The 25,076-nt window shown below is 57.7% G+C and overlaps 1 protein-coding gene across 1 annotated transcript in view; it reads right to left on the bottom strand.

The window, feature by feature from the left end:
* The window catches only part of RAPGEF1 (Rap guanine nucleotide exchange factor 1), a 55,323-nt gene that overhangs the window by 15,549 nt on the left and 14,698 nt on the right, over window positions 1-25,076 (bottom strand). Inside the window, exons 6-13 of the mRNA XM_068155966.1 lie at window positions 24,568-24,720; window positions 24,241-24,364; window positions 23,343-23,526; window positions 22,255-22,770; window positions 15,488-15,690; window positions 12,978-13,136; window positions 2,594-2,881; window positions 1,220-1,312 (exon numbers count right to left, since the gene is read on the bottom strand). Of these exons, the coding sequence (XP_068012067.1) occupies window positions 1,220-1,312; window positions 2,594-2,881; window positions 12,978-13,136; window positions 15,488-15,690; window positions 22,255-22,770; window positions 23,343-23,526; window positions 24,241-24,364; window positions 24,568-24,720 (1,720 nt within the window). The remainder of the gene's footprint in view (window positions 1-1,219; window positions 1,313-2,593; window positions 2,882-12,977; window positions 13,137-15,487; window positions 15,691-22,254; window positions 22,771-23,342; window positions 23,527-24,240; window positions 24,365-24,567; window positions 24,721-25,076) is intronic.

Below are 25,076 nucleotides of genomic sequence, written 5' to 3'. Positions count from 1 at the left end.
TACACTTGCCCCCTTGCTTTAATTAAAGGGACACAGCCAGCTCCAAGCTCTCCAGTTTCAGTTCCCCTCCTGGTCACAGCCCCCCAGAGACCAGCCTGCCTTCAGGGGTGGATGCACACTGCTGTTCCTACCTCCCCTCTCTCCCATCAGAAGAAGTTATGCAAGGTTTCCACTCCATGGCTGTGGAAATGAGGCTAATGCAAAAACAAACCCCCAACCCCACAGCAGAATCAGCTGAACCAGTGGCATGGAACAGCAGCTAGAGAGCTCAGAGCAAAGCTACAGCATCCTGAATTAGCCATTTATCAAGGAGACAAATAGCCCTGAACAGCAAATGGGAATATTAATCCAGCAGTGCTGGAGCTCAGAATAATTCAGCATCATGGGGAAGTTCAGCCAAGGGAAGAGCCAGGGCTGGAACTCCCTCTGCAGTGTCCCTGAGCTCAGCTTTCTTGGTGGCTAAAGGATTTGCCCAGCCTGCATCTGCAAAGCCTTTGGCTTCAAGGTTGAGAACCAGCTCCTGGCTGCCCAAAAGGATGAGCCCTGCCTGGATGTGTCTGCTGAAGGGCTCCTGAGGTAATGGGAGTGCTCTCTCCTGGCGTGCTCAGCAGCAGCATGGATGAAGGGCTCGGGGACATCCTGTAGCAGATGTGCCTTCCGTGGTGAGGGCAGGCAACAAGATGCCCACAGACCTCTGCTGCTGCTTCCTGGGACCCAGCAGGAAGCCAGGACCTCCCTGCAGTGGAAAACACCCTGGGCTCCTCTAGGAACATCTAAGATGGGAGCAAAGGAAGAAACTGCCTGCTAAAGCAATCACTCACTTTGTGTGCAAAGGGTGAAGGAACAAAGAAATGCTTTAGAGCACAAAGCTGTCTGCATCCAAAGGGAGAAGCCAAAGCAGTGACAAGAATAGAGGTGGCCCCAGGGCAGTGCTGCCCAGGCTGCAGCTTCCTGCCAGGGAACCTCAGGCAAGCAGCTCCACGCAGGCAGCCAAGCGCAGACCCAAGAGCGCGGGCAGGGGAAGCCGTCCCTGCCTCCTGCCAGGGCTCACTGCGACCCCAAAGCCATTGCCTGCTCTCCCCCCAGCCCGGGAGGCAGCAGGGGGCAAGCAGAGGGAGCAGCAGCGCTGGAGCAGGAGGGGCAGAGAGCTGCGGGGGGCGGCAGGGCCCGGGGCGGAGCGCGGCTCAGCATGCAGCGGCAGCACCATCCCCTTACTTACTCCTGCAGAGCCTGGGAGTTCCCCGTTGCTCTGGCCAGAGGAGTACAGATTGACGTATTCACCCTCCCCAGCTTCCTCACTGGCGTTGTCACTCTGAGGGAGACAGGAGGAGAGGAAATCCGTGACCCAGCACCGCTCTCGGGGAGGGAACTGCCCTCGGGCTGGCAGGGGCAGGGCTCCTGGCGGCTGCTCTGACCTAAGCGGGAGCCCTTCCTCCAGCTCGGCGGCCAGCACCGGCCACCAAAGCTGCACCTTCCCGGGGGAGTCCTCTCCTGGTTCCTGAGGGCTGTCCTGAGGCCCTGAGCTGCAGCAGGGCAGCAGCAGGCACGGCTCTGCCAGAGCTGCCACCCCAGCTGCGAGGGGAGGCTGTGCAGGTGTGGGCTTCAAGGTGGCAGAAGCTGAGCATCCAGTGGTTGGCACACAGGTCCTGCCCCTGCTGCAGTCCTGCTGCTAAGTGCAGCTCGGCCCAACTAAGCCACAAGCACAGGCTGGAGCCAGCACACCAGGCCACACCAAACTCCAGGTCTTCTGGGCTGCAACAAGGACCCCAAGGCAAAGAAGATGCAACAGCAAGGTCAGGTCCAAAGGCTGAAAACCTGATGGTTGACTCTGCAGTCAGTGTCCCTCTTCCAGAAGAGGCAGCACTAGCAGGCACTCTGCTGACAGCTGGAATCCCATCTCTGGGCTTTGCAGCACACAAAAGAGGAACTGCCTTGACAGTGAGGTGCTCAAAAAGTGTCTGCAGCAGGCAAAGCTGCTCAGTGATCTGCACAGCTGCTCTGGGAGCTCACACTGGGGGTGCCCTGGCAGCATGGCAGCAGTGTCAGCCTGGCTTGCACCAGCCTGCAGTGCCTCAGAGCACAAGCTGGGGCTGCTGGAAAGTGGGAAAGAGCAGGAGCCTGGAGAGAACAACAGGTTTGAGCACAGGAGAGACAGAGCTGGGCTGCACCCCCTGCTCCCGGGGCTCACCAGTGCCTGGGAGGGAGCAGGGCAGCCATCACCAAACGCTGCCATGGCTGCGACTGCAGGCTGTGAGCCGCTGGTGGGAGCCTGTGCTCAGAGACAGCCAACCTCACCACACGCTCCTCTGCCCTCCTCAGCTCGGCAGCACCACTGCAGGCAGCTCCAGCAGCTTCTCCTCTGCCCTTCAGCAGCATTTGCCATTTGCTGCTTCCTGCACCTGCCAACCCCTGCTCAGAGCCGCTGGGGCTGCTCACTCCACCACTTCTCTGTGCCATTACCTCCCTGCAGCTCTCACTCCCACCTGCAAGGCGCCCCTGGGCCACACTCAGCAGGCAGGAACACAGGAGACCTCCTCCTTGAACCCCCCCCGAATAAACCCCAGCCTCGTGGTAGCTCTTTGGAGGGTCTCACCGAAGGTGTCTGGAGAGAATCAGTGAGAGAGGGTTCAGAAGGAAGGCAGACAGCAGCACTCCCGTTAAAGCTGCTCTCCTGAGAAGAGGAGTTTGGCACATCCACAGTGCTGGGTGGCTGGCTGGCTGCGGAGGGCACCGCTAGGTCAGAGCTCTGAGACGGATGGACGGGAGGAAAAGGCGGGGTGGAGCAGGAGGAGGAGGAGGAGGTAGAAGAGAGGAAAGGAGGTATGGAGGCTTGGTTGTGAGGCACAAAGTCCTGGGAGTAGGACCTGAACACGGACTTGTACTGCGGGATGCAGAGACGGACGACAGGGAAACGAGGTGGGGGGAAAAGAGAGAGACAGAGAGAAGAAAAAGTCCATTAGATCAGCAGCAGCAGAGCAGTGCCAGCACAGGGCACTGCCAGCACTGGCACCTCCCTGGTGAGAGGCCAGCCCCACCAGAGGCCCAGCTGGCTCACCAGCCACACCCCGGAGCAGGGATTGCCGCCTGGGACGGGTCCGGCGGCGCCAGCGGGGCCGTGCTCACCCACAGCAGCCTGGCTGCTCCTCCCCTCAAAGGGCAAGGGGGCACCAGGGGGGCTGCCTGCAGGCACCCAGCCTCTGCCAGGCAGGGGGCAGGCTGGGTGGCTGGGTGCTGCCGGTGAGAGTGACCCTGCAAACCACTGGAGCGGATGAAAGGATGTGAAGGCACAAACCACCACAACTGTGAGCGGGCTGGAAGCAGCCAGAGAGGGGAAAGTGTTCCAAAGGCTTATTGCTTTGCTGGGACTTTCCACAGGATCCAAACTGAAGATGCTGCTTGCTCCAGCCCTGTAATTTTACAGCTACTGTGTCAAGCCTGTTCCAGAACACAGCAGCTCCCAGGGAGGAGTGGCTGGATACTGCCTCCGAAGCTCTGCTGAAGGATGAAGGAGATCATGCTGCTGCTCCTTCCCATTTGAGACCCATCAGGAGCAAAAAATGGTTAATTGCCCTCAGGAGCAGTGAATTCCTCATCAAACCCAACCTGGAGTGCAGTGCCTCAGAGAGCCAGCTGAGGAGATGAAGAGAGCTCATCTGTGCAAAGCTGCATCTCACTATCTCTCCTAATCATCAGATTACTGCTCAGATAACATTAAACAGGCTGCAGTGGGAGTCTGCTGTGCCAAGAAAAACAAGAGCAACCCTCTTGCCTCCTAACATCTGGGGAGAGTTAAGATTTGCCATCAGGGCAAGGCCAAACCAAAGCTGACACCCATCAGGGAAGGAGGGAAAGAGGACAAGACAATAATGCTGCAGCTGCTGGAGAGGAGCTGATGCTGCAACCTGTAGAGCTGGACCAGCAGGGAGCTCTGCCTTGGGGCCAAGGGGACTGAAGGAAGCACCACAGCATCAGGAAGCCTGGGAAAGCCCTCTGAGAACACCAGAGCCCAGCCTTTACCTCCATGACCACCTAGACCAAGTCACACCATCCAGAAGCCCCACACTGAAACCAAGCTGGTCTGGGTGCCCAGCTACAGCAGGATGGGGCCCTGCAGAGCTCTCAGGGAGCGCTGGCAGACCTTGCTCCAGCCTGGCTGCTGAGGTGTGAGAAGGGGAAACAGAAGCAACCAGCCTGGAAAAGACCCCAGAGATCCTCAAAGTCCAACCTATTGCCTACCACCACCTGAAAACTAAACCATGGCTGCAAGTGCCACATCCAGTCGGTTCTTTGAACACCTCCAGGGAGAGGGGAGGTGAAAGGGAGGCCCCAGGCTGCTCAGGGGACAAACAGCCAGGCTCAGGCTGGCAGCTGAGCCCTGGCAGCTCTGCAGAGGCAGTTTCATCTCTGCTTAGGAAAGATGTTGAGCTTGAGAACCTAACCTGAGAACAGCCAGGGGCCAGATGCCTGGGCAGAGGGAAAAACACCACAAAAGCTCTTCCACTACAAAGGGAAAGGAAATGCAAAGGTCGAGGGCTTGACTTTACCTTGCACCACCTCAATCCTCCAGCGGCTGCCCTGCGCTGTGCCTGGCGCCCGGCGGTGCTCTGGCTGTGCTCTTGGGGCCATCACAGAGAGGAGCAGGGGTGGGGGGGGGGGAGGCTGATGTGGGAAGGGAGCTTAACAAAACCCCACTGACAAATAATTAAAATGCAAATCCCCACCACATGCCTGTGGCTACAAGGAGCCTGGCTCCAGCACAGCCTCCTCTCTCTCTCTCTCTCTTCCTGCCTGTTTCTTTCCGGATGAGCAGCCCTGGCTCCGGGGACACTGTCAGCTTTTGGGGCTGCCTGGGTGACAATGACAGCTCTAATCTCTGTACTTGCTGTCTGCCTGGCTAAATGCTCTGCATTGATTCATTTCCACTGGCATGGACAAAGCACCAAATCCCTCGTCGGACGCCGGGCTCGTGACACCACCTTGGCTCAGCAGATTCCTGCTGCCTGCCCTCTCCCCGCTGCTCCATGAGCTCACCGGCACTCCTGTGCCAGCCACTGCCCCAGGTCCCAGCCTAGACCCCAGAAAAGAAGGGGAACAAAGCAGAGGGAGAAGGTGCAGTCCCACCAGCTGCTGCAGGGGCTCAGGAGGGCACTCCAGGAGCTGCTGTCCCCAGAGCGAGACCTGCTCCAGCAAAGGAAGTCATCTGCTCCAGCAGCAGCTCCGCCAGCTCCCCTGGAGCTGGGCTGCCTGCAGCCACTCAAGACAGGCAGCACAAGCTGTCCTGTGCTTTGTAGTTGATGGACATCTCCCACCAAGGAGGCCCAAGGGCTTTTGTCTCTGACCTGCTAAAGCCAGAGAGAAAGCCAGGCTTGTGCAAAGCAGCAGCAGGAGAGCTCAGGCAGGGCAGGAGTGAAAGGCAGTCCCTGTCCTCCAGCAAGGCACTTGGGGACAGGCAGCAGCCTGTGAAGCTCTCACGCTGCTGCTGGCAGGGTGAGCTCAGGGCAAACACCAGCCTGGAGGCTGGGCAGCTGAGGTGCTGCCTGCTGCCCTGCCAGCAAGCTGAGAGCTCAGGGGGATGAGCTCCTGCTTCTGGGGAAGGAAAATCACACAGAGTGAATCACAGAATGGAGGGAGGTGGAAGGGACCTTGGAGACCAAGGCAGGGGCACCTAGAGAAGGGCACACAGGACAATGTCTCCAGAGATGGAGACTCCACCACCTCTCTGGGCAGCCTGCTCCAGGGCTCCAGCACCCTTAAATTCAAGAAGCTCCTCCTCATGTTCAGATGGAACTTCTGATGTTGCAGTTTGTGCCCAGGACCTCTTGTCCTGTCCCTGGGCACCACTGACCAAAGCCTGGCCCCATCCTGCTGCCACCCACCCCTGAAAAGCTGCTCAGCACTGATGAGATCCCCCTCAGGCTGCTCCTCTCCAGACTGAAGTCTCAGTTCTCTCAGCCTTTGCTCCTCACAGGGCTGTTCCAGCCCCCTCAGCATCTCTGGAACCCTAAGCTTTGAAACTCTGCAAGGCAGAGGCTGTGCAGAGACACAAATCCCAATCCCAAGGCAATTCACACCTCAGCACAACCTAACTGTGCACAAATGTCTGCAGTGTGGACGTGGACACACCACTATTGACAGCCACCACCCATTAATCTCTCCTCAGCCTCATCAATACACCTCTCAATACAGCATCCTGGCAGGAGCTGTGTTGAAACCGGCCCAGGTGCCCAGGCAAATGCATTCATCTTCATTAAGGGATCTGTGAACAAGCACTTGAGGAGGCAGCCAGGCTCTCAGCAGGCTGTTAACAAAGGGAGCAGTGCAGAGAAGCCTTTGCTGTGCTGGCATTAATTAGCCAGGGCTGCTCTCCACTTCCACTCCTGCTGTAAAGTTGCATCTTGTAGAAAGGGAGCCAGGGAGCCCCCTCCTTCCTCTGGAGCCTGCAAGCAGCTCTGGAATTCCAGCTATGCAGCCCTGCTGGGACAAGAGCCAGGACTGGAGCATACTTCTAAAGGGGGGAGGGGGGAAACCCCCAAACCACCCTGTGGTGGAGCTGATGGCCATATGGCACCCGGGGCTGCTGCTCCCCACTCTGACCCAGCCCTGCCCAGCCCTGCCAGCAGCTGCAGCAGGAATTGCAGCCATGGTTTCCAGGGGGTTGGGTGTTGGCAGCCCTGCTGTCATCCTTTGAAAGACAAACTTCTCCTGGGAGGGGACAGCCCATAAAACACAACTGCCCCCAGCCGACCAGGCAGCCCCCAGCCCTGCCCCCCAAGAAATCCCACTTTATCTTGGAGACCAATCAGTGCTGGCTCTAATCTGCTTCTTGGAGGCCTCTGGCAGGGTCAGCAAGGCCTGGGTTATGTCTGCACTGACACAGCCTCCTGCTCCACGGCTTTGCTTTCAGTGAAGCACTTCCAAAAGCTCTGGGCAGGCTGGGAAGCAGGATGCAAGCAGCTCCTTTCAGAAAGGATGCTCTCCTCTGGCCCAGCTCTGCCCATGCTGCCAGGCTCACACCACAGGACCAGGAGATGGTCTCCCAGCAGGAGCAGTCCTGACCTACAGGGATCCTTCAGCTCTCATCACTAAATGGATGCAGGGAGCCCTGCCTGGCACTTGGGAAGTGCTCCACAAAGGGTGCTCTGAGCTCAGGGCAATCTCACCTCCTGGGAGCAGCAGGAAGCTCTGGTGCCTGGCCCTGAAGGTTCACCACAGGCAGGGAGGTCACCCAGGGCTGGCATCTCTCAATGTTTCTAGTTTGCTGCCTTTGGTGGGGGGTTTTTGCTGAGGGTCACTACTTTAGAGCAGCTCTGCAGCAGCAGCAGTGCCACAGGATGTCCCAGAGGGCACTGGCATTACAACATTTAGTTGGGTTAGATGGCAGGAGATAGGCACTCTGACAGAAGAGCTCTCTGCAGAGTGAGGCTGCCCTGCCTTCACCAGGCATGGCTGAGCAGGGGGAGGCACTGCTGGAGGGCACCAGCAGCCTCCAGCCCCAGCTCCAGGCTGAATTCCATTATGTGGCTGTCAGAGCATCTGCAGCAGCAGCAGCAGCCACACTCTTTACCTTTTAAGCATGGCCTCTACAGACCTCTCCTGCCAAACTCAGCTGTGAGCCTGCCAGAGACTCCCAGATCAGACAGGGCAGCAGGCTTCCACAGCACCAGGCTAGCAGAGGGAAGGATCAATCCTTCAGCTCTCCTCTGCTAATGCTGGTAGGAGAGCGCCGTGGGCAGCCTGCCAGAGCTGGATGCCCAACATTCTAGCAGCAGAGAGCTGTGCTCACACACCACTGGGTGTGCACACAAGGCCTACACCCAAAGAATGCAACAGACAACTGCTGGAAAAGGCTTCCCATCCCCTGACACAATGCTGGGCTTCCAGGTACTCTTGCTGATGAGGAAGGAAATGCTCCCACAATGAATGGCTGGAAGCAGAAGCTGCCAACAGAATGGCTTCAAGCACTGCCACAGGAAAGGCAGCAGCAGCTCCTCCTGCTTGAGTGCTTCTCAGCACAGCCCCTGGCCCAGCTGCACAGCTGACCTCCCTGGTTTCAAGCAGTGCTTAGCACAGCAGATGGCTGGACAGGGCTTGCTGGTCCCTTGGGAAAGGCTCTCCCAGCTTCTGCAGGAGAGAACACAAACTCCAGGCCTCTCCTTCAGCGGGAGGGGTTGTGGTACACCCCTGCAGCAGAGCAAAGAAGGAGGCACAGGAGGAGAAGAGAACATCTGTGAGGTTGGTTAACCATGCCCCCATGCTTCTCTCTCTTGAAGCTATCAGGGGCCCTGAGTCTGAGCACAGGCAGGGCATCAGCTCTTGTGCAGGCAACACCAGGGTAGCTGGCAAGTGGATCTCTCAAAGGCAGAGCCTGGGGGCACAAACAAGCTCCTAATAAGTCAGTCACACAACAAGTGTGACCTGTGAAGTCAAGGGGGGACTGCTCAGAGAGAGACCTGCACAGAGCCAGGCACAACCCCTGCCAGGAAACTCCAGCTGCCAGGAGGAAGCATAACCCACTGGAGGAGTGGCTCTCAGAAGCAGGATTCAGTGATGCCAGCAAGCAGCAGCACTGTGAGTGCCACCAGCCAGGCCTGCCCTGGGCACTGGAAGTGAACACAAAGGCAGGAGGAACTCCAAACAGGAAAGGCCAAACAATGCCCAGACCTCAGCAGCTGGCTAAATGCATGCAGATCTTTTTTCTCCCCCCTTCCTTCTGCTCCCAGCTAAGGAGCCAAACCCTGCTCAGGACAGAGAGGAACTCACACAGTGATCTCCCAGTCTGACCCTGGCTCTCACCACGAACCGAAGCAGCTCAGGCTCTGAGTGCTGCAGACTGGAAGTGAGCTGCAGGAGCAGGAGCACCTCCAGGGCTGGGGACTCCACCACCTCCCTGGGCAGCCTGTGCCAATCCCTGACCACTCCTCATCTCCAACCTAAACCTGCAACTTGAGGCCACTTCCTCTCCTTCTATCACTTGAGAGGACGAGAGGAAAGCTGCCAAGAGTCACTGAGGAGGATGCTGTCTTACTGCATCCCTCCCTTCCCAAGTACTTCCAGAAGGGCTGGGAATCCCTGGAATGATTCCTGACAGGACACTGCAGCCATCCCTCTGATCAGGATTTGATGGTTTATGTGGTGCCTGGGATGTGAGCTGTGCTGCTGCAGGGTCAGCCCACACCACAGACAGGACCTTGTGCTGGCACCGAGGCCAGACAGGAACCAGACTCGGTACAAAACAAGCAGCACTTGCCAAGCCCATGAGGTTTGCTCCAGTTGCTCAAGATCTGCCTCTCTCCAGTAAAAGCCATTACCTCTGACACCATTTCCTGCACAGAAGGGAAAAGCACCATTAGTGGCTTGACAGAGCACTGGTGGCTTCTGGAGCACAGCAGAGCCTGCAGAGCTGACTGGGAAGAAGGGAGTCAGGCTTCCAGAAAAGCCATGGGGAGAGCAAAGAGCTCTCAACAACTGCTCCCCTTAGGGCTCCAGAACACTGACAGCAGGCTTTGGAAGCTCTGTGAATCAGGAGTAAGGCACAGAATGGTTTGGGTTGGAAGGGACCCCAAAGATCATCCAGTTCCAACCCCCCTGCCAAGGGACACCTTCCACTAGACCAGGCTGGCTCAAGGCCCCATCCAGCCTGGCTTGGAGCCTCCACAACTTCTCTGGGCAGCCTGTTCCAGTGCCTCACAACCCTCACAGGGAAGAATCCCTTCCTCATGTCTCATCCAAATCCAGCTTCCTCCAGTCTGAAGCCACCACCCCTCACCCTGTCACTCCAAACCTGTGTCAGCAGCCCCTCCCCAGCTCTCCTGTAGCTCCCTTCAGGTACTGGAAGGCTGCTCTGAGGGATCCCTGGAGCCTTCTCTTCCCTAGGCTGAAGAACCCCAACCCTCTCAGCCTGTCCCCACAGGAGAGGTTCTCCAGCCCTCTGATCATCTTTGCAGCCTCCTCTCCAACAGTTCCATGTGCTTGCACTGGGGGCTCCAGAGCTGGACCCAGCACTGCAGGTGGGGTCTCAGCAGAGCAGAGGGGCAGAATCTGCTCAGCATTAAGTCCCTTGCTGGGGCTGGGGCCAGCTAATGCTTGCTCTGGAGCAGGTTTATTGATCACCACAGTGCTCACTGGAGCAGCCTGCCCCTGCTGAGAGATGCCAGGACAAGAGGAGCAGAGTGAGGTGCTTACAACGCTCCTGGTGCAGCTCGTGGCATCCCCTGTGTGAAACCACAGCCACTGCTTGTGCTCAGGAGCAGGCTGCAAGAGGGGCTCTGCTCCTCCCCAGCACTCAAAGGCAGGCTGTCACCCTGGGAAGGATCCAAACCTTGGCAGCTGTTTCACATCTCTGCCTCGTTAGGGCCAGGGAAAATGGGATACAGCCTGGGTCTGGGATTCCATAGCTCAGCTGGGATGCATGTAAGGCCACTGGTATTTGGTGGCTCAAAGTGGAAACCTCCTTCTAGCCTGTGAAAAAACCAGAGCAGCCAGAGCTGGGGGCAACAGGAGACAGCAGAACTGAAAGGCATCAATGGAAAAAGTCTCTATTTTTACTCCAGCTCTGTGCCTGTGAGAGGGCACTGCCTGGCTGCTCTCACTGTCCCTCCCCCCCAGCCATTTGTCCTCCCCTCACCACCTCCTTGCAAAAAGGAGCAAGGATTTTCCTCACCAAGTTCTGACATTCCATGAAAAGCCAGCCCAGAAATCCCAGGGGTGAAGTGGTGCAGAGAGAGGGGAGACCAGCTCAGACCCATCAAGGGGGCAGCCACCCTGTTGTCCAAGCAGGCCACTCCCTGCAGTCAAAGTGCCCCCACAACTTTAGCAGCACAATTACAGCCTCTCAATTAAAGCAGAAACAGGGAAGAGCTTTCCCCTGCTCCTGCACTCTCTCAGTGATCCTTGAAAGCAGAGAGCTGGACAATTCTCAGCTTTTCCATGACTCCCAGCACTGAAGTTGTTCATCACAAATGGATGCAAGCCCAAACCTTTCCACACCTCAGCCTCTTCATCTGTGCAGCACAACTGTGGTGCTGCTCTCTCAGCAAGTGGAAGCCAAAGGCTGCAGCCAGAGGAGGGTGGGCAGCAGGGCAGGAGAAGGGGATTCTGCCCCTTGACTCTGCTCTGCTAAGACCCCACCTCAAATGCTGCCTCCAGTTCTGGTGTCCCCAGCAGAAGGACACAGAGCTGCTGGAGAGAGTGCAGAAGAGGCCACAAGGATGATCCAAGGGCTGGAGCAGCTCTGCTGTGAGCACAGGCTGAGGGAGCTGGGGGTGTGCAGCCTGGAGAAGGCTCCAGGGGGGACCTCAGAGCTGCCTGCTGAGAGCTGAAGGGATCCTGCAGGAAGGCTGCAGAGAGACTTCTCCTGAGGGTGACTGAGCCAGGCCAAGGGGGAAGGGTTTGGAGCTGAGGCAGAGCAGGGTTAGAGTGGAGCTGAGGAAGAAGCTCTGCAGCAGGAGGGAGCTGAGCCTCTGGCCCAGGCTGCCCAGGGAGGCTGTGGCTGCCTCCTGCCTGGGGGTGTTCAAGCCAGGCTGGATGAGGCCTTGAGCTTAGTTGAGAGGTGTCCCTGGGCATGGTGGGAGGTTAGAGCAGATGAACTCCGAGGTCCCTTCCAACCATTCAGTGATGCAGCCCAAACCTTCCCACACCTCAGCCTGCTCCTCTGTGCAGCACAACTGGGCTGCTGCTCTCTCAGCAAGTGGAAGCCAGAAGCTCTAATTCATTGCCTGGGAAGCAGCACTACTTGTCAAACCCTCGACTGTGTCCTCCTTCCTCAGAGCCATGATCATCAGTAATTTGCAGAGAGGGAGCAAGTGCTGAAAGGGGAAGGCAGCAGCAGCACAGTGGGAGGAGACAATCTGCCAATATTTAATATTAAACTAATTGGAGAGTTCTCCATTTCCTCAGGCCTGCCTTGCTAATTTCCTCTCCAGAAGCAGCCCTCCTTTGCTAAGCAGCCAGGTCACTGCTCAGCCCCAGCCTCCCCACAGTTGTCACCACATGGCAATCAGAGCATAGCCACCCAGTCTGACATGCCAAGCAGCCCCACTCTGAGGAGCTGCTGGGATCCCATGCCTGGCTCTCCTGGCATTCCAGCCCACTTTGCTCTCACTGGCAGTTAATTTCAGCAGCTGATCACAGATCTGAGCACTGCTCCCAGATTGCTCTTCTCTTGCTGTCAGTGACTCTCAGCTCCTCCTGTGGCTCTCTCTCTTCCACCAGTGCTGCAGGAGAAAACTTTTGCCCAGTCAGCAGCACATCACACAAGCTCCTGAGCCCCGCTGGGACCATGGGGAGGTGAAGGGAAGCAGAGAAGTAAGTAGGAAAGCTCTGGTGGAGGCCATTTGCTAGCAACAACATCCTGAAGGAGCTGCAGCCACTGCTCCACAGCTTTGACCAAATCCAGCTGTTTTGGGGGCAGAACCTTGTTAGTCCTCCACAGGTCAGATCCACACAGCAGCCTCTGCCTCATCCACACCACTGACATTATGCAGCACAACAAAAGGACTCTGCAGCTCCAAGGTGCAGCCCTGGGAGCATGGAGGTCAGAGGGAGCATGCCTGGGCTCTTGTGAGGAGCAGCTGAGGGAGCTGGGGCTGGCCAGCCTGGAAACAAGGAGGCTGAGGGGACAGCTTCTGGCTCTCCACAGCTCCCTGAAGGGAGGCTGGAGCCGGGTGGGGGTTGGGCTCCTCTCCCAAGGAACAACTGACAGGATGAGAGGAGATGGCCTCGAGCTGCAGCAGGGGAAGTTTAGGTTGGAGATGAGGAGCATGCCAATAGCAGTGTGGAGAGAAGGGAAGCCACAGCTGCCCTCTGCTTCCCTCAGTAACATTTACTCACAGCTCTTCTCACCTGGCTGAGTTCAAAAGCCCCCAAAAGAACCTTCCCCCTTTACCTGCACCCCCGAGTGTGAGCACAGAGCTCCCACACAAGTGTTCCACCGACACAAAGACAGACAAACGAGCTGTTAAGTGCAGAAAGCAACTCACCGAGTGCACAGGAAAGGAGCTGTGCCGGTTGAGAAAGGAGTTAGAGACTGACATAGTGAGGCCCTGAGTGGCAGCGCTGTCCTCGGGGGTGAAGGGCACTTTAGTTTGCTGGACACAGTAGGAGACAGAGGAGAAAGAGGAGGCAGCATAGGAGGCCTGCTGCAGAGGGGGAAGAAAGCCAGAGACAGGAGACACAAAGAAAGAGAGCACAGGCTGTGAATGCAGGGCAAGCAACGCTGCCTGTGAAACAATGCAGATAGGGCTGGCCTGACAGCAGCCATTCACACCCAAGTGCCTTCCCTCAGCCCAGGGGGCAGACAGAAATCACACTGCAAATCTGCTTTGTTTCACAAATCCTCCACAAAGGACCTCCCACCGCCCTCCCCCTTCCAGTTCAGCCCCGGACAGCTGCCTGGGGACAGGCAGGATGCTCCCCGCTGCCCTTCCCCCGGTGAGGGGGCAGATGCCCCAGGGAGGAACTGGCTCCTGCTTGTGGCTGCTCAGCAGCCAGCCCCTGCAGGCTGCCAGATTCTGTGGCAACCTGCAGTCTGGCAGCTTGGGTCTCTCCAGGGGGAACCTCTGAGAGCCTGGGCAAGTAGTGCTCAGCTGTTCTGCAGTCCAACCTAAACTCAGGTTTCATCTGCAGGGGAGGGAGGCTGCACATCGGGAGGAACAAATTGCACCACGGAGCTGCTCCTGAATCCCACTCCAGTGAGGAGTCTGAAGGAGGCTCTCCCAGCTCTGCCTTCACAGAGGAGATCTGCAGCTCCCAGGAAAGGACTTCTTCATTGCTGTCTTATAGAAGAGTCCATCCAGCAACACCTGCCCAGCCCCAGAGCTGCTGGGGCCCAGGTGAGCTGCTGGGGCAGAAACCCTCCCAGCAGCAGAGGAACAAGAGCCTGGTGGCTTTTACAGGCACTGCTGAACAAGCCACTGCCTGCTGGCACCACTGTGCCAACAGAGAGCTGGAGGCAGGGGTGGGAGGCTGCATTTGAAGAAACCTTTGCCCCAGGGGCACTGCAGGCAGCACCTTGGTGGCATCAGGCTGTAGAACTACAGGAATGGCTGGCAGGCAGAGCAGGGACATCTTGCCTGCCCAGTTCATGGTGAAAGGCAGCAGGGGAAAGCTTTGCTTCAGCTGAGAAATTCAGGAGAGGAGCAGGATTTCCCTTCTGCACACTGGCTGCAAGGAGGCTGTGCTCTGCACACCCTCTGGCACAGCTGTGCAGGCTGAGCTCCCACTGGAAGCTATCAGGAGAGTGCAGCCTCCTAGGAGGAGGAGGAGGCAGGGCAAGGCACTAGCAGGTACAAATGACAGGGCAAGGATCACACTGACAATGGAACCACAGGCTGGGGAAGTGCCTGACCCTGCAGAGAGGAGTCCTGAAGACTCTTCAGTGCCCCTGCAGAGCAGATGGGACAAGGGGTTTAAGGTCTCCCCCCCAGAGCACTAATGCTCAGCCTGGCTGCAAAGGCTCCTTTCTCTTTTTAGGGCTCCTACCTGCAGCACAAGAATGTGGTTATGCAAATCCCCCAGGAGGCTTCTCAGCTGCTTCTCCCATTGCATGCAGCAGCAGCACCCTGGGCCAGGCCAACTTTAGCACAGATAACATGAAGAAATACTGCAAGAGTTGCCCTCCTGATGGGAAGCCCAGGCTCTGTTCCCACATTCCCTCCTGTTTGGTTGAGGCCAGGACCAACTTAACCACTTCAGCACACAAGAGGCTGGGTTGGGGTTTTGCTTTGTTTCTTTTCTTGGCTGTTTGTTGGCTCTTGGATGCTGGTTTGGGCTTTTGCTTTGCTTTATAAAAGAAAATAAACTGCAGAATTCATAGAAGCAAAGCCCCTAAAATTGGAGTTGAAGTCCAGAGCAAAGGAAGTCCTCTCCAAGGACAAAACCCCAGCTCCACCGGGGCCGAAACAAATCTGCTGCTGCTGCTGCCATTCACTGGAGGATTTCATCCCCCAGGTGGCAAGGGGCACTTGGCCCAGAGAGGCAGGTGGGGGAGGGCTGAAAAGCAGGGAAAATGCTGAGAAAAGAGGCCTGAGGGAAATGCTGGCTGCACCAAAGTGCTGTGGCCCTGGCAAAGGCTGAGCCACACAGGCAGCTGCTGTGTTGGAACTGTTGCTGCTGGGCACCCTGGCCAACCAGCTTCCAAACAGCCTTGGGCCCAGGAGGGCAGCAACCTCTTGGAAGCTGGTGGTGCCCACAGTGTCCCAACCTTCCCAGTGGTGGTTACACAAGGCTGCAGCCTGGCATGGATTCAGCCATGCCGTGGGGCAGACTCAAGCTTCATGCTGAGGGCATTCTGGGCCCGTCAGAGCTTCTGGGGAACAGACTGAACCCAAGGTCAGAAAGGAGCTCAGAGAACATGATGCCTAAAAAACAAATGCCTGAAGCAGAGGAGCAGGAGCAGGATGTGGTAACACCTCTGAGCCATCCTCCCAGCACTGCAGCCTGCCAGGAGCAGGAGCAGCAGCAGGCCCTGGGCGCCGCAGAGGTCACTCACCAGCTGCCGCTGCTTGGGTGGGAGAGCAGGAGGAGGAGCCAGGTCTTGGGAGGGGTCAGAGCTGATGAAGGAGTCATTGATGCCATAGACCTCCATCAGGTGCTTGTTCTTCTGCTGGTAGATGTGCTCGTTCTGAGGGGTCTGGTAGAACATGGATGGCTGTGGCTCGGAGTAGTCTTCCACGAACTGCATGTAAGCCATCACTGCAAGGCAAAGAGAGGTCACAGCCTGCCCCTGCTCCCAGCAAGCCCAGGGTGAGGCCCCTCCAGCTGCACAGCCTCCAAACCCCACACAGCTCTGCCTCAGGACTAGTTCCTGCTGCAGCATTTCAGTGCTGGAGGGGAGCTCCACGCCCAGTGCCAGAGGTAAGACTGCTACAGCCCCCAGGGCCAGAGGCAAGACTGCTACAGCCCCCAGAGCCAGAGGTAAGAGTGCTACAGCCCCCAGGGCCAGAGGCAAGACTGCTACAGCCCCCAGGGCCAGAGGTAAGACTGCTACAGCCCCCAGAGCCAGAGGTAAGACTGCTACAGCCCCCAGTGCCAGAGGTAAGACTGCTACAGCCCCCAGAGCCAGAGGTAAGACTGCTACAGCCCCCAGAGCCAGAGGTAAGAGTGCTACAGCCCCCAGGGCCAGAGGCAAGACTGCTACAGCCCCCAGGGCCAGAGGTAAGACTGCTACAGCCCCCAGAGCCAGAGGTAAGACTGCTACAGCCCCCAGAGCCAGAGGCTCACAGGAGCAGTTAGGTTGGACAAGACCTCTAAGATCATCAGGTTCAACTGCTCACCCAGCACTGAACCATGGCTCTCAGCACCACACCTGCAGGGTTTCTGAACCCCACCAGGGATGGGGACTCCACCACCCCCCTGGGCAGCCTGTGCCAGGCCCTGACCACTCTCACAGAACAGAAAATTTCCCCAATCTCCACCCTGAGCCTCCCCTGGCACAATTTCAGGCTATCTCCTCTCATTTTATCACCTGAGATGAGGGAGAAGAGGCCCAGCCCCACCTCACTGCAGCCTCCTTTCAGCTCTCCCCCAGCCTCCTCTTCTTCAGACTGAGCAACCCCAGCTCCCTCAGCCCTCTGCCCACCTGCCTGTGCAGCTCCCTGGAGCAGTGCACTTCCAGGAGGCTGCAGCCCTGCAGATGGTTTTGGCAGGCAGGAGCTGCTCTGCACCTGCTTTCTTGGACCTTCCTTTTATTCACTTCAGATTTCCTCTAACATTCCAAACTGCTGCTGAGAAATGGAGCTAGCACAGCTGCCCCTGCCCACAGCATCACCCAGCTCCTCCCAAACCACCCAGACTGGAGAGGAATGCCCCAGGAGGCTGTGGCAAAGGAGGGCAGGAAAGCTCAGCTGATGGACGGCAGTCCTGACTGGTAACACCTGCTGGCCACATCCTGTGCCCCCACATGGTGCTGCCAGTGGACAGCCTGCTCCTGGCCTGCAGCCCTGCCAGCTCCTGCACAGCTCTGCCAAGGCTGCTGGAATTCTGACCTTCAGCAGCCCCTGCTACCCGAGCCTGGCTCCTCTTCCTCCTCCCACTGCCCTCCCTCTGCCTTCCCAGATGCAAGTCCCCATCCTTGCTGGCTCAGAGCTCTCCTGGGAAGGAGGGAGGGCTCAGAGTGCACACTCAGGTGTGCTGGTGTCTGGCTGCCCCCACTCTGCTGCTGCTAAAGCCAAGATCAAGCCTGCTTGTGCATGTGGGCTCCAGCCTCACCCTGGAAAGAAGGAAGCTCTGGCCACATTCTCTCATCTGACATCCTGGTGAAGGAGTCTTGGGGTAGAAAACACAACATTGCTAAAACACTGCTCTCAAATAGCAGCAATCCAGGTGGCTGAGGCACTCCTGTTGGTAGCTGTGCCCTGCACACTGCCTTGGGGTCATGGAGCAGCTCTAGAGGGCGAGATCTAAGGAAGGCTTATGCAAGAGCTTCCTCTAGCAGCAGAAGTGAACTAAGGATCAAGACTCCTTGGAGAAGTGTAGAGGACAAAAGCTTGAGGGGAAAGACCACATTTTGAGAACTCATCAACTGAGCAGGAGAAAAGCCAAGGGGTCAGGACAAAGGCAGCCAGGGCAGCAGCCAGGGCAGCAGCCATGGCTGAGCTCAGCTCAGGCCTTCAGGAGTCAGCTACAGAAGCAGCACTGCACAGCCCAGCAGCCAGACCTGAAGCCAGCTGGCAGCTGTGCTGCCCTGGGCACATCTGTGTGACCCCAGAGCTCAGGAAGTGCTGGAGGAAAGGGGATCACATTAGACACTTGGGTGAAATTAGATTACAGCAACTGAAGGGAGTGAAGGCTGAATGCAGTGGAGAGCCTTAACTCAATCTGCAAGGCAGTAATGAAGAGCTCTTTTATCTCAGCTCTTGATGAGCCTAATGCATCCCATCGGCACTGCAGCTCCTCTGCCTGGCTTGTTACAACTAGTCCAGGGCAGGGGAACATGTCTCTGCTTCCACTTGGGCTGCTTCTCTGCTTTTAGGTGAAATGAAAAACAGTTGGGGTGGGGAAGACACAAACCTGGCTCAGGACAGCGACCGCAGCGAGCAGATCGAAATGGGCAGCGCTGAAACGCTGCCAGCCCGGGGGGGAAAGGCAGCAGCAGTGCCCCTTGCAAAGGGGCTTCTCCATCCCCTCCCCCTCCATCCCCTCCCCTCTCTGCTGTGCACTTCACCAAGGCAGAAGTGTGGAAAGCAGATGGGGAATTACAGCAGCAGCTCAGCTGGGGCTGCGAGCCCTGCAGCCAGGCTGTGCAGAGGCAGGGGTGGGGGCTGCAGCCCCACGGGGGGCAGCTGGGCTGGGCTGCCAGGGGCTGCAGGCAGCACCCTGGGAGGGAAGGGAGGTGTGAGAGAGAAACCTCTCCCACCACGTGCCCAGCTCCTGTCAGCTCTGAACCCAGGCAGGAAGTATCTGAAATAAACCTTCCATCAAATGCCAGAGGGAGGCCTGCAGCATCCCCCCAGCAACCTGCCCCCAGGCCTCCTGTCTGGAGGAGCCACAGCTGCCCAGGGATTTCTGCCACACACAGCTCTGCCCCCTGGGTGGGAGCCACAGGTACTGCTCAGGGTGCAGCAGCAGAACCTCCAGCTAGGTCACCATGAGAGCAGCAGGAGAGGAGACAAAGCAGCAAGTGTCCTCTTGTCAGAGCCTGCAGGGAGCTGCTAGCAGGTTCCCAGCAAGGAGGCACATCTGCAGCAGAGGTGGGGGGCAGCAGTGCCCACTGCAGGGCACTCACTGAAGGCACTGTGCCAGCAGCCTGTGGTACAACCAGCCCTGCACAGGGGCAGGAGCCAAAGCAAAGGGAATTCTTAAGCTAAGCTGCACATCCACCTGCTGGAGAAGCCAAGGTCACAGGAGCTCATCTCTGCTGTCACCCCTGGGAGCAGAGCTGCTTTTCAAAGAGCTTCCTTTACCTGCTGGCTGAGCCCAGGCTGCCCTCAGCATGGGGCCTCCAGTTAAACACCAGCTGCCCACTGGGCACCCCTGCATTGTGTTCCCACTGACAGAGAGGGCTGGATCAATGCCTCACCACCAGCTTCCAAGCTGCTTGGGGGAAGGATCTTCTTAGTTCCAGCAGGAGCTGCTCCAAGCCTGTGTCTTGTAGAGCAGCAGCAGGATGGTGGTGCCCAGGGGGAGGCCTGGAGTGCCCTGCCCTCAGCACAGCTGCACTGCTACAGCACACAGCAATAATTCATGCCAGACTAAAAGCCTTCTCGCTCCTTGCCTTCCATTACACAGAAGTCAACTCTTGGAGGTCCCTCAGAGCACAGCTCACAGCAGGGCAGGTGCTTCACTCAGGCAGCACCACCACTGCCAAGGCCTCTGCTGCCAGGTTTCCTGCCAGCCCCCAGCAGAAGCCCCACGACCAAGTGCTGCCTGAGTGAGCTGCAGAGCTTGGTAAGAGACTCACAGAAGCACAGAGCTGGTTGGGGGAAAAGCTCTCTAAGATCACCCAAGCACCCCAGCACCACCAGGGCCACTAAACCCTGGCCCCAGGTGCCATGGGCACACACCTCCATGGCTGGGGATGCCAGCACCTCCCTGGGCAGCCTGTGCCAGTCCCTGACCACCCTTGCAGCAGAGTCATTGCTTCTGATCTCCAACCTAACCTTCCCCTGGCACAAGTTCAGGCCATTTCCCCTTGTCCTATCACCTGATTCTAGGGAGAAGAGACCAACCCCACCTCACTGCAGCCTCCTTCCAGGGAGCTGTAGAGAGCAGTGAGGCCTCCCCCAGCCTCCTCTTCCCCAGGCTGAACACTCCCAGCTCCCTCAGCTGCTCCTCCCCAGCCCTGCTCTCCAGACCCTTCCCCAGCTCTCTTGCCCCTCTCTGGACACTCTCCAGCTCCTCAATGTCCTTCTCAGAGAGGCCCAAAACTGAAGGCAGTACTCAAGGTATGGCCTCACAGTGCCCAGCACAGGGGGATGATCACTTCCCTACTCCTGCTGGCCACACTCTTCCTCATCCAGACCTTCTTGGCCACCTGAGCAAATCCATGCATCTCCCCCCAGATGCCAGGAGTTTGCTGGGGCTGTGGAAGCAGCAGTGGCTCAGCTGTGTGATTACACAACAGTATCTACACACATCAGCCTCCAGGCTAACAATAAACCCTCCTGGGTGCTACCACACAGCCTGAGTAATGTTTTACTGCCCCTTGAATGTTGAAAAGTAAAACCACCACCCTCAGATCCATGGTGTGATATGCTGTGGAGTGGAGACAGCCCAGAACAAGTTCCCAGTGTCACATGAGTGCCATTAAAGAATCCACAGCAGTCAGGTATCAGCCCAAACACCACTGGAAGCTTGGAGCAAGGATGGTTTATCACAGCCTCAGAGCTGCCAACACACCAGGGAGCAGCTCCCCCCTGCCCTCCCAGTGCAATCTCATCAATGCTCCACCAGCTTCTGATCGTGTCAGATGCCAGGGGACAATTCACCAGCCTAACATCAAAGGAAATTCACATCCCAGGCTTTGGTGCTGAGCTTAAAAGTGTGCAGGGGCAGTAATGCAGCAGACAGCTTGGGGTGAAGCAACTCCTGGACATCTCAGGTGATAACAGAAAACAAAGGCATGGGGCTGAAGGAGGAGAGCAAACAGCCCAGGCCTCTCAATCTCCAACTGCCTCTTGCCCAAGGCTCACCCAGGCATCTCCCCCCAGCAGAGCTGCCCATGAGCCCAGCTGCATTGCCCTGCAGCCCTGCAGGGTGTAAACCTGTTGGGCCCAGCCACCCTCATCACTGTGCAGAGCCCAGCAGGGCAGGAAGGAGGCTGTGTCCCAGCCCCAGGCAGCTGGCACTGCAGGCCAGGGTGCTGAGCAGCAGAGCCTTAACACCCAGCCTTGGCTGCCAGGGACAAGCTCCCCTCTCAGGCTGCTCTTCTCCAGCCTAGCAGCCCCAGGCCTCTCAGCCTCTCCTCTTAAGAGAGATGCTGCAGTCCCTTCACCATCTTGGTAGCCTCCACTGGCCTCTCTCCAACAGCTCCCTGTCTCTCTTGAACTGGAGAGCACAGCATTTGACTTGACAGCCCAGGAGTGGCCTGACCAGAGCAGAGGGGGAGGAGAACCTCCCTTGGCCTGCTGGTCACATTCTTCTTAACCCACCCCAGGAGACTATTTGCCTTGGCCATGAGGGCACATTGCTGGCTCATGAGCAACTTGCAGTCACCCAGCACTGCCAGGTTCTTCATGGAGCTGCCTTCCCCCAGGGTTATGAAGGTGGACTGGCCAGGGAGGGATAATGGGAATGCTTTGAGGCAGTGCCCTGGCTGGCAGAGCACACTGCCATGGAATGGGCAGAGCACTGCCCCTGCCCCATGGTGCCCTGATCTCACTTCCACCTCAGTCTGAAGGAGAAGGATGTAAGCTGCAGAACTGAGTCAGCAGCAGTCTGGAAGCAGCTCTGGAGCTGGGCTGCCAGCCACACACCAGCAGGCTGTGATCCACGTCCTGTGCATGCCACCTCCTCCTGCAGCACAGCAAGCAGGGCCCTGGCCCCTGAGCCAGCTTCTGCTGCAGCTCCCCATGTAGGCCAGGGCCTGCCCTGGCAGAGCAGGGTGCCTGCTCCTTTGGCAAGAGGTTCCAGCCCTGAATATGAAGGAAATGAGAAGGTGGTGGTGAGTGGCAGTCGGGGCTGGCGTGCCAGGAGCCTGGCTGGGCAGGGGCAGCCTGGGCCCTCAGGGGCTGCTCGTTTTAACAAGGTGGGAAATGTTCAGCATCCAGAGGAAACAGGATCCTGTAGCAAAGCAGCAGCACTGGGCACTGGGATAATAGTGGTGCCCTGCAGAGCTGTGTGGGTGACTGTGCTCCTCCTGCCAAGTGACTGCTCTGGCAAAGCTTGGCTTTGCACACAGAAGCAGCCCTTTCTCTCAGCTCTTGGAGTGAACCCAGTTTGCTTCTGCTGTGGGAAAACATTCATCAAACAGGGGCAGGGGGGAGGGAATGGACATAACAATGAGGATAAAGCAGGAAGAGCTGCAAGGCAGAGTGCCTCAAAGGTTGGCACTCAGGTGGAAAGGGATGGAAAATGGTCCCACTACAGTAATGAAGATGCTGCACCATGCCAGCTCCCCTGGGCCTGCATCATTCCCTGCTCCAGGAGTCACTCCCTGCCTGCCAAATTCCCTTCCAAGCCTTGGACATGACTGACTTTGACACTCAGCCTCACCTCTGCAAGGCCCTTACCCCGGGGTCACCATCACTCAGCAGTCACCAGAAGCAGGACAAGGCAAGGAGAGGGAAGGGTAGAACCCAAGCAGAAGAACTTGCTTACTGTGTTTGTTTTTCTTCTCTGGCAGAGGTGGTGGCTTCTCTGGGTCACTGTTAGAATCTGGAGCAGCAAAGTCAGCAATGAATTCCACTGGTGCTGAAGAGTTCCCTTGCTGGATAGGCAAAACAGCAGCAAAGGGAGGGAAGGGAACGGGGGGGAGCGAGGCCGCGGTCTGCAGGTCGTCCTCCGAGATGTTGTCGTACTGGGACGGGTGCCTCTCGTAGGACACCCTGCAGCCTGAGCCCTCTGAGGTCTGAGAGGCTGCACTCCTCCTCTTCTTCTCTGGCAAAGCTGGAGGGGTCTCTGTCGGCTGCGCTGCCCCCGAGAGGCTGCAGAACTCCAGCGGGGGAGAGCTGCCCTGCGGCAGCTGGAAGGGCTGTCCGTGGAAGGGGGAGCCAGACTCGCCCGAGGACTCGGGCAGCGGGCTGAGGATGCCTGGCACCGGCTGGGGAATCTGATCAGCGTTGGAGAGGTCCTGCTGCAGGAATTCATAGTCTGGATCGTAGTGATCTGATTGATCTGGGCCGAGAGAGGGGACAGGAGAAGGCTGCATTAGCTTTTGGCTGTAATGGTCCAGCCCTGCCCCTCCCACTCCATCTGGCAAGTCATTCATTCCTTCAGCAGAGTGCTGCTTCCTTGCAGCAGGGACCATCACATCACACCTTCTGTAACACCCAGCCTCAGTCAGCCTCTTACCCTGATGGCTGCAGCCAGACAAGTAACCAAAGCTCAGCAGGTAGCTCAGTGCAGAGATTATTTCTCTCTGCTGTTTACATTTGCTTCCCTAGCAGGAAGAAGCACCAGGGCTGCAGCCTACCAGGGATGGCCTTTCTGCAGCCCAGGCTGAAATCCACACAACATCCCACTTGAGAGCTGAATGGAGTTTGAACACCACCACCTATAGCTGGGCAAACTTTCCCCTGGGCTTTTCCCCCATCCAGCAGAAGAGAATTCTGCAGAGAGCTGCCTGCAGCAGCAAGGAGATGCCAGCCGCAAGCACAACCAACTGACTTCTGCATCGCAGCCAGGACAGCTCCCAGAGGAGCCAAGGGGCTTCCTGCAGCAGCCCTGGCCACCCCCTGGCCACTCACCCAAGGTTTCACAGCTTGTGTTGCGGGAGCACTGCCCACTGTCCCGGTCCAGGGAGGAGAGCTGCTCGTCGGACTTGCTGAGCTTGCCGATGCTGCTGCACGGCGAGAGGCGAGGAGACTCCCCCCCGTAGGAGTGGCTCCCGCCCGACAGCCTCCTCTGGGCATAGCAGTCCACGTCGAAATCCTGCAGCAAAAGGAGGAGAAATCAGATCCCCATCACTCTTGGCAGCTCACCAGCAGGGTAGAGGCAGCTGGAGCAGCGAGCACCTCGCAGCTGCACGAAGAAAACCAGCGGGGAGAGGATCAGTGCTGCTTCTGTCACCTGGTGCTGGGGAGGAGAGGCCAACCCCCACCCCACTGCAGCCTCCTTCCAGGGAGCAATGAGGTCTCTCCTCAGCCTCCTCTTCCCCAGACTAAGTAACCCCAGCTCCCTCAGCTGCTCCTCACCAGCCCTGTTCTCCAGACCCTTCCCCAGCTTCCCTGCCCTTCTCTGGACCTGCTCCAGCCTCTCAATGTCCTTCTTGGAGTGAGTGGAACACACCACGTGGAAGTAACCCTGGGTGAGATGTCAGCAAGCACAGCCAGCTGCTCTCTACCCTGATCTATTTGACCTGGCAACACTCAACGGCTCACATCATCACCTCAGCTGCAGCTCAGGGCAGCAAGGTTTGTAGCAATTTGTTAATGAGATCCAAGAGCAGCATAGAGCTGAAGCTGCTGCTGACGTTGTGCTGCCGCTCCGCTGCCGCTCTGCTCTGCAGCCCTCCCGTGCAGGGCCGGCCGGGACGAGCAGAGGCCTGCAGGGAACGCCTGGCTGCGGCTCCCAGCAGCTCTCCCAGCTTTTGCTGTCACTCCCAGCACATTCCCCTGGGCCTTCCCAAGGGGCTCAGGCCATTACCTGTCTGTTGATTCCAACAGGCAAACTGGACCCGCTGGTGGCTCGGCTCATGGGGGCCACGACCGCCACTCTGGTCGGGGAAGGTGCCGACTGCCGCTTCTTAGGGGGCAATGCTGGTGGAGGGCTGCAAGACACAAGAGGCACGGATGCTTCCATCACTCTCCCAGCAAAAAGACTTCTTGAAGCTTCCCAAGCTTGTTTTTCCAGAAAGCCTCTGGCTTGCCAGGCTCAAAGCTCACAGGTTCTTCGTGGAATCACAGATGGTTTGAGTTGGAAGGGACCTCAGAGATCATCCAGTTCCAGCCCCCCTGCCACGGCCACTCTTACCTGTTCTCTGCCACACGAATGCTGGGCAGAGGGGGTTTGGGAGGGGCAACTTCTTCATCCATGGAGTCAGTCAGTAGCTCGTTGGACTGGGTCATGTTAGTCGTTTTGTTGAGGATCTCCATTTCTCGCTCTGTGAGGGGAAGCTCTGAGGGGCTGCAACAAGCAGAATGCAGATGGCAGTCATGCAGCCCAGCTGGCATGCAGCACACTGACAGCTTAACACACACTGCAACTCATGGGCCACAGCAGAGCCACCTCCAGCAGAAGGCAACAGGTGGAATTCCATCTCCACACAGAACACAACGTGCACGGCCGAGCCACGCTTCGCTGCCAGATTTGGGCATCTTCCCTGTCAGAGCAGATGCCCTTTCACTGGCTCCACTGCAGTGGATGAGGCTACCTCGAGGACACCAGGCTGCCCTCTGTGCAGAGCAACTGAATGCTCTGATTCAGCTCTCAGCAGCCAGCAATGGCCCCTTCTGCACTAAGCAGAAACCCTTGCTGGTCAC

Source organism: Melanerpes formicivorus, unplaced genomic scaffold (assembly GCF_026170545.1).
Source record: "Melanerpes formicivorus ecotype bairdi unplaced genomic scaffold, bMelFor1.0.p_v2 SCAF_33, whole genome shotgun sequence".
NCBI classification, from domain to species: Eukaryota; Metazoa; Chordata; class Aves; order Piciformes; family Picidae; genus Melanerpes; species Melanerpes formicivorus.
This window is presented reverse-complemented; position numbering and strand designations above follow the sequence as displayed.